The 17,621-nt window shown below is 42.6% G+C and overlaps 1 protein-coding gene across 4 annotated transcripts in view; it reads left to right on the forward strand.

The window, feature by feature from the left end:
• ANXA10 (annexin A10) overlaps positions 1–15,890 on the forward strand; it is a 514,604-nt gene extending 498,714 nt beyond the window's left edge. For all 4 annotated transcript variants that reach the window (XM_085643277.1, XM_085643275.1, XM_085643276.1 and 1 more), the window contains one exon: positions 15,635–15,890. In XM_085643277.1, coding sequence (XP_085499403.1) covers positions 15,635–15,703 — 69 coding nt within the window. In that variant the 3' untranslated portion in view covers positions 15,704–15,890. The remainder of the gene's footprint in view (positions 1–15,634) is intronic.
• The last annotated feature ends 1,731 nt before the right edge of the window (positions 15,891–17,621 follow it).

Genomic DNA, 17,621 nt, shown 5'->3' on the forward strand with positions numbered 1-17,621 from the left:
CTGGTGATCAGGATATAAGCAGTAAATGCACTTCTTGTGGGGGTCCTCAGAAAACAGCCGGAGCTTCCCACAAGACTCACAAGGTCGAAAGAGAGATTTCTTAGATGAAGACATCATGAAATGAAGAATTCCTGAAGAAAATTGAAAAGTACTGAGCAGAGCTCAGGGAGACTCCCTTCACACGACGTGCGGTAGAAAATCTGAGAGCCTGAGTCTCTGAGGAGAACATTCTGGAGGGTGCTGTCGACTGATTGGCTGCAGTTTGGACTGCTTATAATGACTTGGACAAGTCATAAATGTGGAAGTTTTTTCCTTTTAGTTTCTGGCTGCTTTACTTCCTGGTTCTATGTTACGTATGTTATGGTTATTATGTGCATAATTATTGCTTTTTTTGATGTAGCGTGGGACTCCCACTCTGACAACGGGGAATGATTCAGGCATGTGAATCTATGAAAGATACCCCAATACTGGATAACCTAGAAATTCCAGAGTTCTGGAAGGGATCAAGATTGATTTTTCTTTGTTTATGATGAAGCCTAAGCTTTCTAGGAGATCCATCACAGTCTTCAGATCTTGGAGTATTTGTGAAAGGTCTTGCGACATTATAAGAATGTCGTCTAGGTATATGATTAGATGAATGCCCCTTACTCTTAGGGATGAGGCAACAGTTCTAATGACCTTGGTGAAACAACAAGGATGTCAGAAGAGAGTTGGGAGGGGAGTGCCTGAAATTCTTATAGATGGTTTTTCCACACAAATTGAAGAAAGGGTTGGTGGGTTTCGGCCATAAGGATGGTGAAGCAAGCATCCTTTAGGTCCGGTTTGACTAGCCAGTCTCCCTCGAATAGTAGATCTCTCAGGATGTGGTAAATAAAATACCGGACTGAATTTCATACGGAATCTTAAAATAAAGTAAAATAGCTCAAAATAACAAGAGGCAGAATCCGTGGTATAAGAGGTTTTCTAAATGGGCTTTATTCCATTCAAAATGGCCGACTCGAGTCACGGCCTTCAGGTTCCGTCACCACGAGGGTTCAGGAAGTGAAGTACAGTACTTTATTGACAGACATGCATTTTTATAATAAGTACATTACAATGAAACGAATGTAGAAGGCGTAACATTTGATAAGAAAAGTGACATGACAGGTACGTAATCGAAACTAGGCGTAATAAGGAATTGAAGAAACATGATTGGTTAGGATTATCAGACATAGGTGGATCTATAAGATAATACTTGGCATAGATGCGCGCGCAGCAGCATGACGTGTAATTGACGTGCAACTAGGGGGTGAAGGGGACTTGACATTTAGCTCTACATGTGGAGACGGGAAGTCTGAGGGGTCAAGTCAACCTAATCCCAAATCATATCTACCATCCTATGTTTAGAGAACTATGTTATCCACAAGGAAGGACTCTCGGACAGAATCTATTCTATACTAACTGTGTGTGCGTGTACAAGCGTCTAAGTGTCTATATGAGATGCGAGGGGCAGAAAACTTTCCATGGCAGCAGGGCTATGAATCACTTGCAGGAGGACGGAAAGGCTGAGTCCTTTGCTTGTGAGCTAAAGGAAATGTTTACCTAAATCACTAGACAGGAATGCATCGGCTGAAGAGCAAAATAGATAATTCGAAGGTGAAATACAGCTTCTTGGCAGGCAGGCGAAAACTGGCCGAGGCAGGCACCGTTAGCTGCACAGGGAGTAGGACAAAGTTCATGGATACAGATGCGAGCTCAAGCTGAAGCTGTCAGAGACAGAGAGCAGGGAAAGGCTTTGAGGACAGAATCGGGCCTACTTGCCTGAACTGTAAAAATTTAGTAACTTAGCCATATAAAGTCGGTGGCCTTTCATACCTAGGAATCGAATATCCAGCCCATTGATGGCGGATCTGACAGAGAACATGTCGACGGTAGACACACATATGTTTGCGTCTTAGAAACTGGAACTGGAGGGAACATACATGTACTTGTAACATGCATATAGAACCGTTGGGGTCCAAGATAGGGGACATAACTGATCAGGAAAATCCACATTTCCACATTCCCTCCTTGTCCCCTACTTGCCCTTCAAGAGATATCAATCTTCATCATTCCATCGATTTGCTCATGGAGCATCATTTCTTCTTCCTTCTTCTTCCGGCATTTTGAACGAGAACTGTGATATGGAATGCATGATGTGGCACACAGACCACAAATCGCTGGTCCACATTGCAGGCATAAACAACAACTGAAGAGCATAAGAAGGCCAATACCTAGGAAGGATAGAACTCTCCATCCCCAGGCTGATATCACACTCCAAAACCACCCGGACCACGTCCAAGTGCCTGGATTCTCGTGTATCTGGCTTACAATCTTATGAAGGCGTGTTATAGCTTTATATACAGATGGCGAATTTTCTGGTATGAATATGCAGCAGCTGGATCCGATGACCCTGCAAGCTCCGCCCCTATCGGCCAGGATGACGTCAAGGACAAGACGATTCTGGAGAACAACAATTCTCATCACTGATTGTTCCTCTGTCAGATTGCCTAGGGCGGCTATAGTCTCGTTTACTACAGCTTCAAGAGTCTTGGTGAGTCTGCGTATCAGCTTACTATTTGATATTGTACCTATATAGGGAAAGATACCTTTATTGAAATCTACATACTTGTCCCATGCCGTCTCAGTATAATCGACAACTGGGAGATCTCTACGCTCTCTTTTGTGTACTAAATGAACATTTCGATAATAATCAGGGGGAGCTAGGAAAACAGGTGGCAAAAGGAATGCTATGTAACAGGTACCATCCCAATCTAGAGGCAGACGCATATATGCCGTCTGACCACATATAAAGTAAGAATGGCGAGAAGCTCTAAATGAAGATTTACCTTGATCGCTATATTCTACTGTAGTAACGCATTGGCTATGGCCCATATGTATGGAACCAACTTTTCTTACACATAATTCACCCTTAACTGGAAATACTGACATAGTGGGCAGAATTAGTTCAACTTCGGATTTGACATTCAAAATCATAAGATTAGGCGTAAAATTACCTAATTTATACACTTCATTTTCTAAATCAGTTCCTGTTCTACTGGGGTGACCCTCCTTATTGGGGTGACAGACTTTGAATAAAACTAGATTCAGATTTCCCCATATCCAATGTTGTTGATAAACTGCTGTGTCTGGGTCTATGGAATTTAATAAACTAAACCATGCTCCACAAGAGCCATTGTGTGTGAACGGATGTGGAAAGAAAGGCAGAACTCCTTTGGTATTCTGATAGGGAGGGAGTCGGCCACACACCCAACAATTGGTGGCATTACTAGTCTGATGGGAATGATGTAACATACTAATGAATGTGTTATTGCGCAGCGCAAGTCTATAGGACAACTCATGTGGGGGTAGGTCACTAAAAGAATGCTCATCAGCTATATTGAAAGCACGTTTAGAAACAGGATAATACATATGCAACAATATACTTGCAGTAACTATTAAAAAACTCAAGGAAAACAAAATTAATAAAGTCACAATACAGTGGCTACGCAGTAATTTACAATAAGCATGTCGTTTCATTATGATTCTGGACTCTACATCATTCAGACCTAAGGGATACATGTCGGGACAGATTCAACCGCTTCACCTTGGAGAGGACTTAAACAATCAAATCGTCCGACAGTTTGGGTCTGGACCTGAGTTTCTGCTTATAGAGTTCGGTGCTACTGGCCTCAGCCAAGGGTAGCTTTGAGTCAATGGGGGAAGACACACGGGGAGTACTGTTTGTGTCAGGAGGAAGTCCATGAAATTTCTTGATATGGCTGGAATGCACCCAGCCTTTTCTCCCTTCGATCTTCACAGCTGTTCTGGTCGTCAGCAGGACCAACTTAGGAAGCCTCCACCTTGGCTCCAGTTGGGTTTTCCGATCAAAATTCCTGACGAGAACATAATCGCCGGGAATTACATCATGAGGTTTCACCTCGGTGTTGTCGGGAAAAGCTGCGACTACCTGTGAACGACAAGATTGTAGTGCAGACATCAAGGAAGCCAGGTAATCTGTCAGCATATTACAGTCAACATCAGTTATTTTACGAGGTATAGGCGTCCCCCACATATTCGGTGGTCTACCAAAGATCACTTCATAAGGGGATAGCCCTGTTCGAGAGTGTGCTACCATTCTCATGTAAAATAGCGCAACTGGTAAGGCTACTATCCAGTCAACACCTTTTTCCTGACATATTTTAGACAATCTGATTTTTAAAAGTTGATTATGTCGTTCCACGAGACCTGCTGCCTCGGGGTGTCGGACACAGTGGAATTTCCACTGATATCCCAACAAAAGTGAGACATGTTTCATTAATTCGGATGAGAAAGGCTGGCCGTTATCTGAATATACAACACGTGGTAAACCGTACCGTGGGAAGAATTCTCGAACTAGCTGCTTGGCAGTAGTCGGGGCAGTGTAATCTGATACGGGATACGCCTCTGTCCAACGGGAGAGAGCGCAGACAACTACGAGAACATATTTGAATCCTCGACAACGTTCCATCTGAATATAATCCATCTGGAGGACTTCAAAAGGATGGTCAGGAGGCTGAAATCCACCCAGCTCTACGGGAACACTCTTTCCTGGATTAAACTGACAACATATCATACAGGTACGAACTTTTTGTTTAGCTGCTGCTCGTAAATGTTTGTTGAACCAAATGTGCTGAATGCTGTCTAGCATAGCCTTCTCTCCTAAATGTGCTGGACTGTGAACTGTAGCTATAATGGCTTGAACCATGGAATCAGGGAGAAACCATACAGATTTCTCCTTCGTCATCCATCCTTGATCTGTCTGGATCCCTCCTAGTTCAGTCCACTTCTTTATTTCTTCTGCTGTGGCATGTGTCTGTATGTCAATTACGTCAAGTGTGGGATCCTTAATTGTCATACACTGTGTTGGTGTCTGAACTATTGGCTTTGTCATGTCTAATGTGCGATTCTGAGCAGTCTGTTTAGCTGTTCTGTCAGCTAAATCATTGCCTTGAGAAATGGTATCAGTAACCTTCGTGTGTGCTTTACATTTCATAATCGATATAGCAGTGGGTAGATGTATTGCGTCTAACAAAGCATGAATGAGGGGTCCGTGCTGAATGTGGGCACCATGGGAAGTTAAATAACCTCTCTCTCGCCACAGCACGCCGAAGTCGTGTACAACTCCGAATGCATAACGTGAGTCAGTGTATACATTAACTTTCTTATTTGTGGCTTGAATACAGGCTTGTGTTAGAGCAATAAGTTCTGCTGCTTGGGCTGACAAAGTATCTATACAATTTGTCTCAATAACTTTACTGTCTGTTGTGACTGCATACGCGGCCACTAAATCTCCTGTACTTGTTCTCATGCACGATCCGTCTACATACAACGTCAGGTCTGGATCTAACAATGGAACGTCTGTCAAGTCTTGTCTAGGTTTCGTCTTTATTTCAATGATTTCAACACAATCATGAGCTAGTGGGTCTGTTCCAATTACAGGTAATAGTGTAGCAGGATTCAATGTATTACACCGTCGGATCTCTATGTGTGGTTGAAACAATGTCAGTTCATAACCGGTAAGTCTTGCTATGGTCAAGTGTTGTGTTTGTGTTCGGTTCACAAGAACCTCTACTGCATGTGGTACTTGTACTGTCAATGGGTGTCCTAATACTATGGCATCGCTTTGTCTGATTGCTAAAGCTGTCGCTGCCACTGATTTCAGGCATGCGGGCAAAGCCTGAGCTACGGGATCTAATGTACTGGAAAAATAAGCACATGGCTTGCGTGATCCTGCTTGATCCTGAGTGAGTACTGACAAGGCAGTACCTTCGCGTTCTGTAACAAAGAGTGTAAAATGTTTGCTATAACATGGTGTTGCTAAGACAGGTGCTTGACATAAAGCTTCCTTTAGGCTTTCAAAAGCTTGTGTATGTTCCTGAGTCCAAGGGAGAACAGTCGATGTGGCTGCCTCCTGTGTGGTTAACTGAATGAGTGGTTTTGCTAGATATGCGTACTGAGGGATCCATTGCCTACAATATGAAGTGAGGCCTATGAAAGCCCGCACCTCCTTTTGTGTCTGGGGTATTGACATGTTAGCAATTAACTGGATGCGATCTGGTGTAAGCTGCCTTCCCTCCTTGGACAGCGAGTGACCAAGATAAATAACTCGCTGGACACAGAATTGCAGCTTAGAAGGGGACACCTTGTGCCCCTTGTCGGCCAGGAAATGTAAAACTGTCAGAGAAGCTTTTTCACATTCTGGCTCGCTTCTCGCTGTGATCAGCAGATCATCGACATATTGAAGCAGTGCAGTATTGACTGGCATGTGGATACTGTCAAGTTCTCGTTTCAGTGCTTGGCTGTAGATGCTGGGGCTTTCTGTGAATCCTTGGGGAGCGCGTGAGAATTTAAAGCTGCGCCCATTTAAACTGAATCCGAACAAATATTGGCTTTCCGGATCTATTGGGACGCTGAAAAAGGCATTCTTGAGATCGATTACAGTAAAGAATGTTGCTTCGGAATCAATTGCTGTCAACAATGATGATATATCAGGGACCACAGGGAATTGTGGTACAATACACTTGTTTAGTTCACGCAAATCAATAACCAATCTGTACACTGGTGGGGCAGTAGGATCAGTTCGTTTAAGAATCGGAATTATCGGTGAATTACATACATTGGAGTCAGTTTCTACAACTACTCCCTGGGCAATCAGCTCATCAATGATTTTCAGCAAAGCCACTACAACATCATGCGGTAACTTGTATTGTCGCATTCGTGGTAGTACCACTCCTGCTTTCAATGTGACTCGATAGGGTGTAATGTTCATGCAGCCAACATCCGTAGGGCCTTGTGCCCATAGATGTACTGGTAAAGTCTGTAGTCGGGGATCCATGTCTCTAGACACATAGTGACCTTTAAAATCACGCAAAAACAACCTTACTCCTTCCGGAGAACAACATATTATGGCTCCTAGTGCTTTCAGAGTTTTAATTCCTAACAGATTTTCTGGGCATGATTTAGTAAGCAATAAATCTGTAGTTTGTGTCAAAGGTCCTATCGTAAGTGGTAGAGGCTGTGATACTTCATTAACAATAGGTTTTCCCGAAAAACCAAGGGAAACATTTTGAGAGCCTGAGAGGGGTGCCCCTGGAACTTCACTACGTTTTATAGTTGTTCGACTTGCCCCTGTATCGAGTAAGAATTTTCTATCTTGACCTAATAATTCACTATGTACATAAGGTCCTTCTTGATCTACAGGAATCTCGATAAGCGGTAAGTCAACTTCCCTCTCTAGGCTGGTTCATGCGTAGCGCTGATATTCAGGGTATTCATACTGTGCAGTCTGATACATTTGTCGTGTTGTGGTTTGTGTGGCAGTAGCAGGCAACGGTGGTGCAGCTGGCACAAACTGTATGGGTTGCTGTGAGGCTGGCATGGACTGTTGCTGAACTGGCATGGACTGTCCATGCTGCATAGCTCCTTGTTCATTCTGATCTTGTCTAACTAATCGTGGTCTCTCCTTTGCAATACCTGTAGCTATATTACGTTTCAGGACTGGACAATCGTGTACATAATGGCCTAGTTGTTTACAGTAATTGCAGGTTCCTTTTACAGGAACTGCGGAATCACCAGAATGTGTCACACCCTTTTTGTGACCATCTGCTGGTACTGTCTGAGAAACTAGCATTTTCATTTTTGTATCCTTCATGCGTCTATGCTCGTGTTCTTGTTCATCCCTAATTCTATTGTGATGATACTGTAACATTTGTAGCATTTGCGACGGAGTGTTACTTTGCCAGGTACTCTCGAATTTCAATATTCTATTCTTTACTGGAGGCAATGCATTTTCCACTAATTTTGTCACAAATAAATGTGGATATGAGTCACTACTTGCTTTTATACCACTATTTATACCAAAACATTTTTCAAATCGAGCATAATAATCGCTTGTGTCTTCATCTTGCTTTTGTTTGCAGGCTGTGATTGCACCCCAATCTTCCTTTTTTGTAGTTAATAAACGTGGCAGTACCTGTACTAGTAAACCTGGTAACAGTTTAACTTTATCCCCGAGCCCTGAACCTGCAGTTCGGCCCCTTTCTTCCTCTGCTAATGCTGTCCAGTCTATCTTTTGGTCTCCCACTTCCCACTCTTTTTCTTTCAGTTTTTCATAAATGCCAGCAGGCAAAAGCACCTTTAATATCGTCATAATATCAGGAAAGGTGTACTCTCCCATCAGTAACATGTCTTTAATTTCTCGGTGGAAACCCGCTGGGTCTTTGTCATGACTAGGTACTACTTTCTTCATTTCTAATAATTCCATTTTTGATATGGGTGTGTAAACAAATACACGGTGAAACTCATTGTCTTCGCCTTTTATTGGGTGCACTTCTCGTAAGGGATTTTGTCTATCCATATAGTACGGCGCTCTTTCTCTGCGGGGCAGCGAGAGAGAATCCGGACTTACAAAAAGGACATACTGCTTACGTGACACTAATATCTCTTTAATTAGCTTGTTACTAGAACCTCTCCATCTGTTTGTGAGTAGTTCCGTTAATATATCAGGTAAAGGACCAGGGTCAGTATGTTGGCTCTTATATAATATGAGGAGTTGCTGAATCATATAGATTCCAGCTAAACGTTGTTCATCTGTACTGAGATTAAAAAACGTGTGTGCTACGGTCTCATCACCGTATTTTTCAGGACTGTCAATCCAGTGAACGGCTGATCTGGCTAATTCTTGCTCATCCATGGAATCGAGGAGGTGGTAACCCCTTCGTTCTCGTAGTATTTTATCTGCGGCTTGAAACGAATGTTCAGGAGACTTCAGATTTATTACAGGCGTCGGATACGTTCTGCTATTATTTGGGCATACAGAGTGTATGGGATCAGAAAAACATCTAGCATTATCACAGGATCTTCCTCTGCCTACATAGGCTATGGTCTCTGACTGTCTTGCGGAATTCCCTGATTCGGACACTTCATCTTGCTCAAACTCGTCTGTTCCCAATCTTTCTTCATGAATACGTTCTATTTCTTTACGGATTTTTCGGCACATGGCTATTATACAATTTTGTTTATCGTGTCTCCCTTCTGATATATTCTGACTCCATCTTGTAAGAATAAGCATTGCATTCGGGTCTACCCCCGGGCGGTCTTGATTTCTGATCACACAGTTTATGAGGAAACGTAACAGTTCCCCCTGTATTTCTACTTTCTGGAATTCCATAGCTTTGTTAATACATCCTGGATCTCGTCCTGTTTGAACAAAATGATATATGTTATCTAGATGCGTAGTCATTCCTGGTAACCTTGCTAAATACTCTGCGGCTCGCCTGATACGTAATGATGCCAGGACCATTTCGTCCTCTTTACCAACCACCGGGTCATATCTACAATTAACAAGGAGTTCCTTAAGTGTACGTTCACTTACGAATTTTGGTGTACGTGAATGCGCTGACTCTTGAAAGACAAGTTTATTTATTCTAGGTGGTGTAAAGGTACTGCTAGCACCTCCCGTGGCCCCATCTGGGGCGTCGGGTGTGAATGGGTTCGTTGAACGTGACACAGCAACTATGGGTGTCGATACCTCTGTAGAGTCGACTGCGGAGACAGATGCGGAAACAGATGTGCTTGCCGAAGCTTGTGTCGGGACTTGCTGTTGCACTGGGACAGATACCTGATCCTGACGTTGAACCCCTCCGCCAGACGGTCTATGTGGTGCGGCGTTAGCATACTCGGGAGCTGCGTCGTCTAGATATGAGGAAAGAAAGACATCTTCTGCGGTTCTGGGATGCCCTTTTGGATGTACCTTAATTGGAAATAATGGGGGTGGCAAGTCTTTTGGTATCTCTGGAGCAGCCTTAGGTAGTCCTTCGGCTAGAAGGGGATACATACCATTCATAAGAGCATTTCTTTGTCTATTTACTTGTTCTGATTTCACTCGGATACCTTCCTCAATTAATAGATTTTCCTGAACTTTATTTGAACTTTCTTTACTCCTCTCTTCTTGTCTACGTGCTTTTTCTGTTCGTCTATGAGATTCTTTACGCCATAACTCAACAGCGTCTTTCTGTGATTGTCTGACCTTTCTTTTCCATAACTCTTCCTCCACTTTCATGATGCACTCTGCATCCCAGGTTCCCGCTACGGGCCACCTTTGACTTTCCGGCAATCCCTTGGTATAATCTACCCATAGGTCAAGAAACAATATGGCATCTAAGCCATGCTTATGGTACATAAAATGCCCTGGAGTGTCCCTAGGAGGGATAGGAACTGCTTCTTCAAGCACCCCTTTTCTGGTAGTAATCTGTCTTAACTTCGAGAAGAGCGGCATATTGACAACTGATCTGATACTTACTCTTGAACTCACTTAATACGAAAAAACCACAATAATGAACAGTGAACAATGAACAATCATTCATACCACAATATGCAAGACATTTCTGAATACTTTAAATATTAAACATTAAACATTTAACAATGGCCGACAATGATGACAGTCTGCCTAACTAATCACCACGCTGAATTCTTGACAATAACTGAATACTTCGGAATACTTGATATACTGCTAAACAGTACATATACACTGCTAAACAGTGCAGACCGGATTTGTGTACCCAAATCCGTCTTGACCGGCACAACCTATGTGCGCGTCAACACGCCTCCCCGGCGATGGTACTCACCGAGTAGCTCCTTGAAACGGAAGGCCTCAGAGAATGGACAGGACTCGATGACTGCGGACAGCGGACCCTCTGGACATCGGGATTTCGGAAAACCTGGTGGGCCTCGGTATACCTCGGATCTTGCTCTCTCAGCTAGGCTCTGGTCGGGATACTTCGCACTTCTCACCGCCTCGTCTGGGTTGATCGCAGCCTCAGTCGCCCCCGCTTGACCGGAGGGAGCTTACAGGAAATCCTGCTGGTACGCGTTTATGGTCCGTCCAGCTGTGGCAGGAGACCGGGCCTGCAACGCACCGCCGGCGCGTGAGATGAGAAAGTGTCCCTGTTCGGGCGCCATTATGTGGTAAATAAAATACCGGACTGAATTTCATACGGAATCTTAAAATAAAGTAAAATAGCTCAAAATAACAAGAGGCAGAATCCGTGGTATAAGAGGTTTTCTAAATGGGCTTTATTCCATTCAAAATGGCCGACTCGAGTCACGGCCTTCAGGTTCCGTCACCACGAGGGTTCAGGAAGTGAAGTACAGTACTTTATTGACAGACATGCATTTTTATAATAAGTACATTACAATGAAACGAATGTAGAAGGCGTAACATTTGATAAGAAAAGTGACATGACAGGTACGTAATCGAAACTAGGCGTAATAAGGAATTGAAGAAACATGATTGGTTAGGATTATCAGACATAGGTGGATCTATAAGATAATACTTGGCATAGATGCGCGCGCAGCAGCATGACGTGTAATTGACGTGCAACTAGGGGGTGAAGGGGACTTGACATTTAGCTCTACATGTGGAGACGGGAAGTCTGAGGGGTCAAGTCAACCTAATCCCAAATCATATCTACCATCCTATGTTTAGAGAACTATGTTATCCACAAGGAAGGACTCTCGGACAGAATCTATTCTATACTAACTGTGTGTGCGTGTACAAGCGTCTAAGTGTCTATATGAGATGCGAGGGGCAGAAAACTTTCCATGGCAGCAGGGCTATGAATCACTTGCAGGAGGACGGAAAGGCTGAGTCCTTTGCTTGTGAGCTAAAGGAAATGTTTACCTAAATCACTAGACAGGAATGCATCGGCTGAAGAGCAAAATAGATAATTCGAAGGTGAAATACAGCTTCTTGGCAGGCAGGCGAAAACTGGCCGAGGCAGGCACCGTTAGCTGCACAGGGAGTAGGACAAAGTTCATGGATACAGATGCGAGCTCAAGCTGAAGCTGTCAGAGACAGAGAGCAGGGAAAGGCTTTGAGGACAGAATCGGGCCTACTTGCCTGAACTGTAAAAATGTAGTAACTTAGCCATATAAAGTCGGTGGCCTTTCATACCTAGGAATCGAATATCCAGCCCATTGATGGCGGATCTGACAGAGAACATGTCGACGGTAGACACACATATGTTTGCGTCTTAGAAACTGGAACTGGAGGGAACATACATGTACTTGTAACATGCATATAGAACCGTTGGGGTCCAAGATAGGGGACATAACTGATCAGGAAAATCCACATTTCCACAAGGAGGTGGTTGCCCTCCATCATTAAGTGCCTGTAGACCAAATATTTGTTTAGTTCTCTTAAGTTTATGGCAGGTCTCCAACCCTTTTCCTTTTTTTGCACAAGAAAGAGTGTGTTTATAAATCTTAACGGTTCTAAGGGGACCTCTCTTATCGCTCCTTTCTGAAGCATGGAGGAGATCTCCTCCTCTACTATTTTTTGTTGATCTAGAGAGAGAGGCATGTCTCTCGGGAAAGAGGTTTGTGTAGGTGTATGAGTAAAATCTATCATAAATCCCTTGATGGTGTTTAAAACCCAAGTGTCTTGAGTGATCAAACTCCAATTGTGAAGAAAGTATTTGAGTCTGCCACACACATTTTGGGGGAAAGAAGGGGAAGGGAGAGGGGGGAAGAGTACTCACTTGTAGGGATGTTGGAATTGAAAGTTCAGCGGGATCTAAATCCTCTGCCACGTTGTCATCTTCCTTTCTGGGGGAAGAATTGAGGTAGGTTGTACTGCTGGTAGCCTCTTCCGTAACCATGGGATCTCGAATATGGCTTTTGATTAAAGCGGCCGGAAGAGAGGCCCCTTCTTCCGGCCCTGCCAAAAAGGTTAGGATTAAACACTCTGCGCACATTTTGTTGGGCATTGTCCAAGTCTGTGAAAGTAGAAACGCACTTGCCCAAAGATTTAATGAGATCTTCCCCAAAGAGTAATCCTTTTGGGTTTTATGAGGGTTCTTTGTCGCCATGTCACTGAGTTTGGGATTTATTTTGGTTAGAACGACTCTTCGTCTTTCTGCGTTGAGGCTTGCATTTGCATTACCCAGGAGTATAAGTGCCCTCTGGCTCCAACCTCTAATCAGATCGGTCTTAAGAGGTGTGCCATTGATATGGCTTTCTTCCGCGGAATCTATGATTCTGGCTAAAGGACCCAGTACGTCGAGAAGACGGTCTTGGCACACTTTCAGGGATCTTTCCATCCCTTTACTTGGATCTCGTCCGAACTTGAAGAGGAACTTAAGCAGCTCGGGGTCCAAGTTGGGGGTTTGGCAGGTCTTGTCTTCGATAGAGGGTCTAGAGCATTCGGCTCCAAGAATGTTCTGAGTGTCGCTCTGTAAGAGGTTTCTTACCCATTTTTTGATAAACTTTGCAACGTGGGACCACTCAGAACTTCTGGGATGTTTGCATTTTAATGGGAAAACATTTCTTTCCCTAAGGGATCAAGGATATTGTCCTTTGAGGATGACGGTAGTTCCTCATCTGGACTGTAAAATTCTTGATCGTCCTCATCAAGATCTAGGACATACTCATCGGGTATGTCTGAGGACTCATCATCATTATACTCATTGTCTCCCATGTTGTAGTGAGCACTGTGATATTTTGTGCCGCTAGGGACACCCAGATATTTTGTGCCGCCAAAGACACCTGAGTAAGTCGTGCCACGAGGGACACCCAGGGATTTCGAGGTGCGGGAGCCTCCATTAATAGATGAGGTGCTAAGACCTCCCCTAGTGCTCTTAGGGGTCACTTGATCAACATTTTTACTTTTCTTCAATCTTTTGCCCCTTAAATCGGTGGTATCACCAGGGTAGTGTGTGTTCAAAATTCCTGTGATATCCTCCTGCTCAATGGGGAGTGACCTTTTTGAGGACATGACCTGAGTCAAGGTCTCAATCATGCAGGACCTCATCTCCTCATGTAGCATTTTTTTAAGTGCTTCATTATCAATATTGGGAGTAGGGGCAGAAGCGTCATCTCAATCAGTTTCAAACATGGCGCAGATAGGTGGATTAGGAATACATTTGATTTAGTAAAGGAGCTTTAAAAAGGATCAAGTCAAAAAAGGGGAGGGTGTACTTGTTTATGATTTATGAATACATTAAATGATATATCTCTTGTCACCTTCTTTTTTTTATAATGATAATAATACCAGTAGATGGTACAAGATTATCAAATGAAGGTTTGACCCCCTTTTTTTTGTTTGTTATGTAGTATTTGGTTGTTAAAATAGTACTTGCGCTTTGTATCACGTTGAGGGTAGCAGCTGATCACTAATGGGAGCTGAGCAACTGACATAGAAGTGCTTGAGTGATCAGCAGCTGGCCATAACCATGGTGATGAGCGTGATCGTGTAAGCGCTCGGAGAAATGCCGGGAAGGAATGTAGAGGAAGAAAGGTTCCTGGCAACGGGAGGAGGTAGAGCTCCCGTTGCCATGGGATTTTCCTCTTTAAGATGATGCAGGGCCGAATTCCTATTCATCCAAGAAACATAAGATTAGATGTTCTTCCTGATATGAATGAGATCTATCGGTAGAGAAATGTTCAACATAGCAGGACAGGTTTTCAGGATTTGGTGGTTCAAAAGCACAGCTCAATCCTTGTGGTAAGCGCTGCATGTAATATCTGGATTACAGAGACCATGTACTTAAAACATGTAGCTTACTGACATGTCAAGAACCTTTTTTTCGACTAACCCTCAGGGGTGGCGAAGGGAAACAATAAAAAATTAGGACCTCATTTAGAGTTTGTGGGAGCAGAAGCACAGGCTTAAACTGTCAGTGCTCTGCCCTACCGTGATCTTGATTCCCCAGAATCATTTAAAGTCAGGGGAAATGCGGGGTTTCTGACAGTACAGTTTCATTTGGCCTTTGACTCTGCCATCTGTCCACCACTACACTACCAGTTTGCAGAGGAAGTCACCCAACCCCATTTAGACAGAACAGTCATCAGTGACTTTGCCTACCCAGGTCTGCCCTGCTGTTAGGGACAAGTCAGAAGAAATTATGAAGTGGTTCCTCTACCTCTATAAACTAGTTGGAAGAAAGACTGAAAACGATTACATTAAATATTGAAGCAAGTATGATGAGCAGCAGACTTTAAACGGTGTATGTTTACAGTCAAGGTTAACACACCTCCTCCATGTGTCAGGTTATTCACTGGTCGTTATACACAGAATAGTACCAATATCTCTGTACAAAACAGAAATATCCTGTATTCGTACACAGAATAGTACCAATATCTCTGTACAAAACAGAAATAGCCCATATTCTTACACAGATTAGTACCAATATCTCTGTACAAAACTGAAATAGCCCGTATTCTTACACAATATAGTACCTCGACCTTAACAGATTACATTTGAAAAATACATCAATTAATTTGTTCAATTTGCACATCTAGTTGATTGTGGACATATATTAGAAAATACATTGCTATTTAAAAATATTGCACGTGTTTCTGTGTTACAACCACAATACTATTTAATATGATACTGTCTTTGATTTTACTTCAAAATATGAACAAAACTCTGTCCATACCTAATCACATTGAAATACACACAAAAGAATGCCTTCTTGTGTCTGTGTCATTATTGGTTTCCTCCGAGGGACACCAATGTCTGAGTGTATGAAAAAATACAACAATCGAACATTAAAGTATCCTTATTCTCTTGCAGCACTTTACTTCGGGACACTACAAGCAAGCTTTGCTCGCCATTTGTGCGGGTGACACAGAAGACTACTGAGGAAAGGCGATCCGAGAGCAAACCCACATTCACGAACGTTCAGTTGTTTAGAATGTTTCCTTACTTTTAGAAAACCTTTCATGGCTTAACAGTAAATTGTATGGTATTTATAAATAACATGACTGTGTGCTACTTGAATTGTTTCAATCATGCAGAAATCTGTACCATTAAAGGATTCCAAACACGAGCATTTATATCTGCACTGTTTCCGTCACCCCAAGACTCTGTTTGTACTCCCATTTTACCTCTGGTGCACACATGCAAACCTCACCTTTTATTCAAAGGACCATGTGTTTGGGATGAACTCCAAGAGATAAAATGCTGATTGTCATATAAAGAATGTGTGGGGTGCACTCAATGTGTCCTTCAACAATGATTCCGTTAATGTTCATAATAGCTACCTGTATAATGGATAAACAAATATCACCGGTGGAAGAAGCTAGTAGCACTTTTGTAAAGAAAATCAAAGCATGCCTTAATTACAGTCAGACATTTAAAGCGCGTGCTGATAACCAGTTGCCAATGTCATATTCTAGACATTAAGGTGTGATTCAAATGATGTTTACCAACTATCTCACTTCCTTTCAGATCTGTTGCAGGAGAGGTGTTCCCTTGCAGCATTGTTATGCCTCTTACCTGATACCTCTGGGCAAGTGGGAAAATGTGGGTGTCTACTCTGTCACTAGGTATCTATGACACAAAATAGATCTCTGGACACCATTCCCAATTATAGGGTTTAGTTTCTGGGATAAGTATAGGCTCTGGACAAAAAAGAATACACTGTAGAATGTGTTACACTTTCTAAAATATAGCTGTTCGTTTTACAATTAATGAATATATGCAGAATGACAGATAATAGCTATAGTGGAAAAGCTGCAGCTAAAATGGGGGGCAATACTAAGCACTATGCAAAGAATAAATGTAATTCTCTATCTCATCCTCACTTACTATACATTTTAGCAAAACTATCAGATAAACATTCTACCAATGGCATTAACAGCATTTTTTTTTAAATGTGTGCTTAATACCAACATAGCAAAACGAGAGAGCACTAGGTGTCTTTCTTGTTCAGGAACCCAGCCTATTAGGTGTAGTACTTGTATTGGTTCACTGCTCTCCATCTTCCAGAATATCGTGCCCCAACAGAAATGCAAGGTACTTACATAAGGGCTCTGCTATTGTTATATCTCTGGAACTCATTGCTTAGCTCAAATGTTTGAATGAATGTGTCCAGCAGACGTGCGGAAGAAACTTGGGACACTGTTGGTTAAAAGGTTGGCGTTGATGTGGCCAATGAAATTGCAGAGGAAATTTGGAACATTATAGGTTAGAAAGAATGCATACATGCATTCGATAAGACCGCAGAGGAAACTTGGAACACAATTGGTCAGAAACTTTAAACTTTTCATGAATGTATCCAGCAGGACTTCAAATAAAACCCCGTACAACAAGAACTGTTTCAGTCACAAGCAGGGAACTAACTGCTCATCAGGTCACTCATCTGCAAGCTGTGCTGAGAAAAGATAAATATGATGCTTTCAAGGCCATATCTCTATACATTGTACTCTTAAAATGAAAACATGGCTAACTCATTTTAACTACAGGATATATCATTACATTATAAAACATGCACATTACTCCTCTAATCCTGATCCAGTCACCTGTGAAGAGCCACAAGGATTTATGGCAGCATCTATGCTATTTCATCTCTTTATGGAGCCACTGCTAATCCTAATGAAGGAGGTATGAGCTGCTATTCCCTAATATGCAAATGATAGACAAACATATCTATATAATATTCTCCTTTCAAGACACATGCATTCTAAGAGAATGTCTAGAGACACTGAGACTAAAAATAATAACTTGTTTATACATAGCAAGTCATTTCACAATTCTGACGTTTCTAAGGGCTGTAACA

The sequence above is a fragment of the Triturus cristatus genome, chromosome 2_2, assembly GCF_964204655.1.
Source record: "Triturus cristatus chromosome 2_2, aTriCri1.1, whole genome shotgun sequence".
Lineage (NCBI taxonomy): Eukaryota > Metazoa > Chordata > Amphibia > Caudata > Salamandridae > Triturus > Triturus cristatus.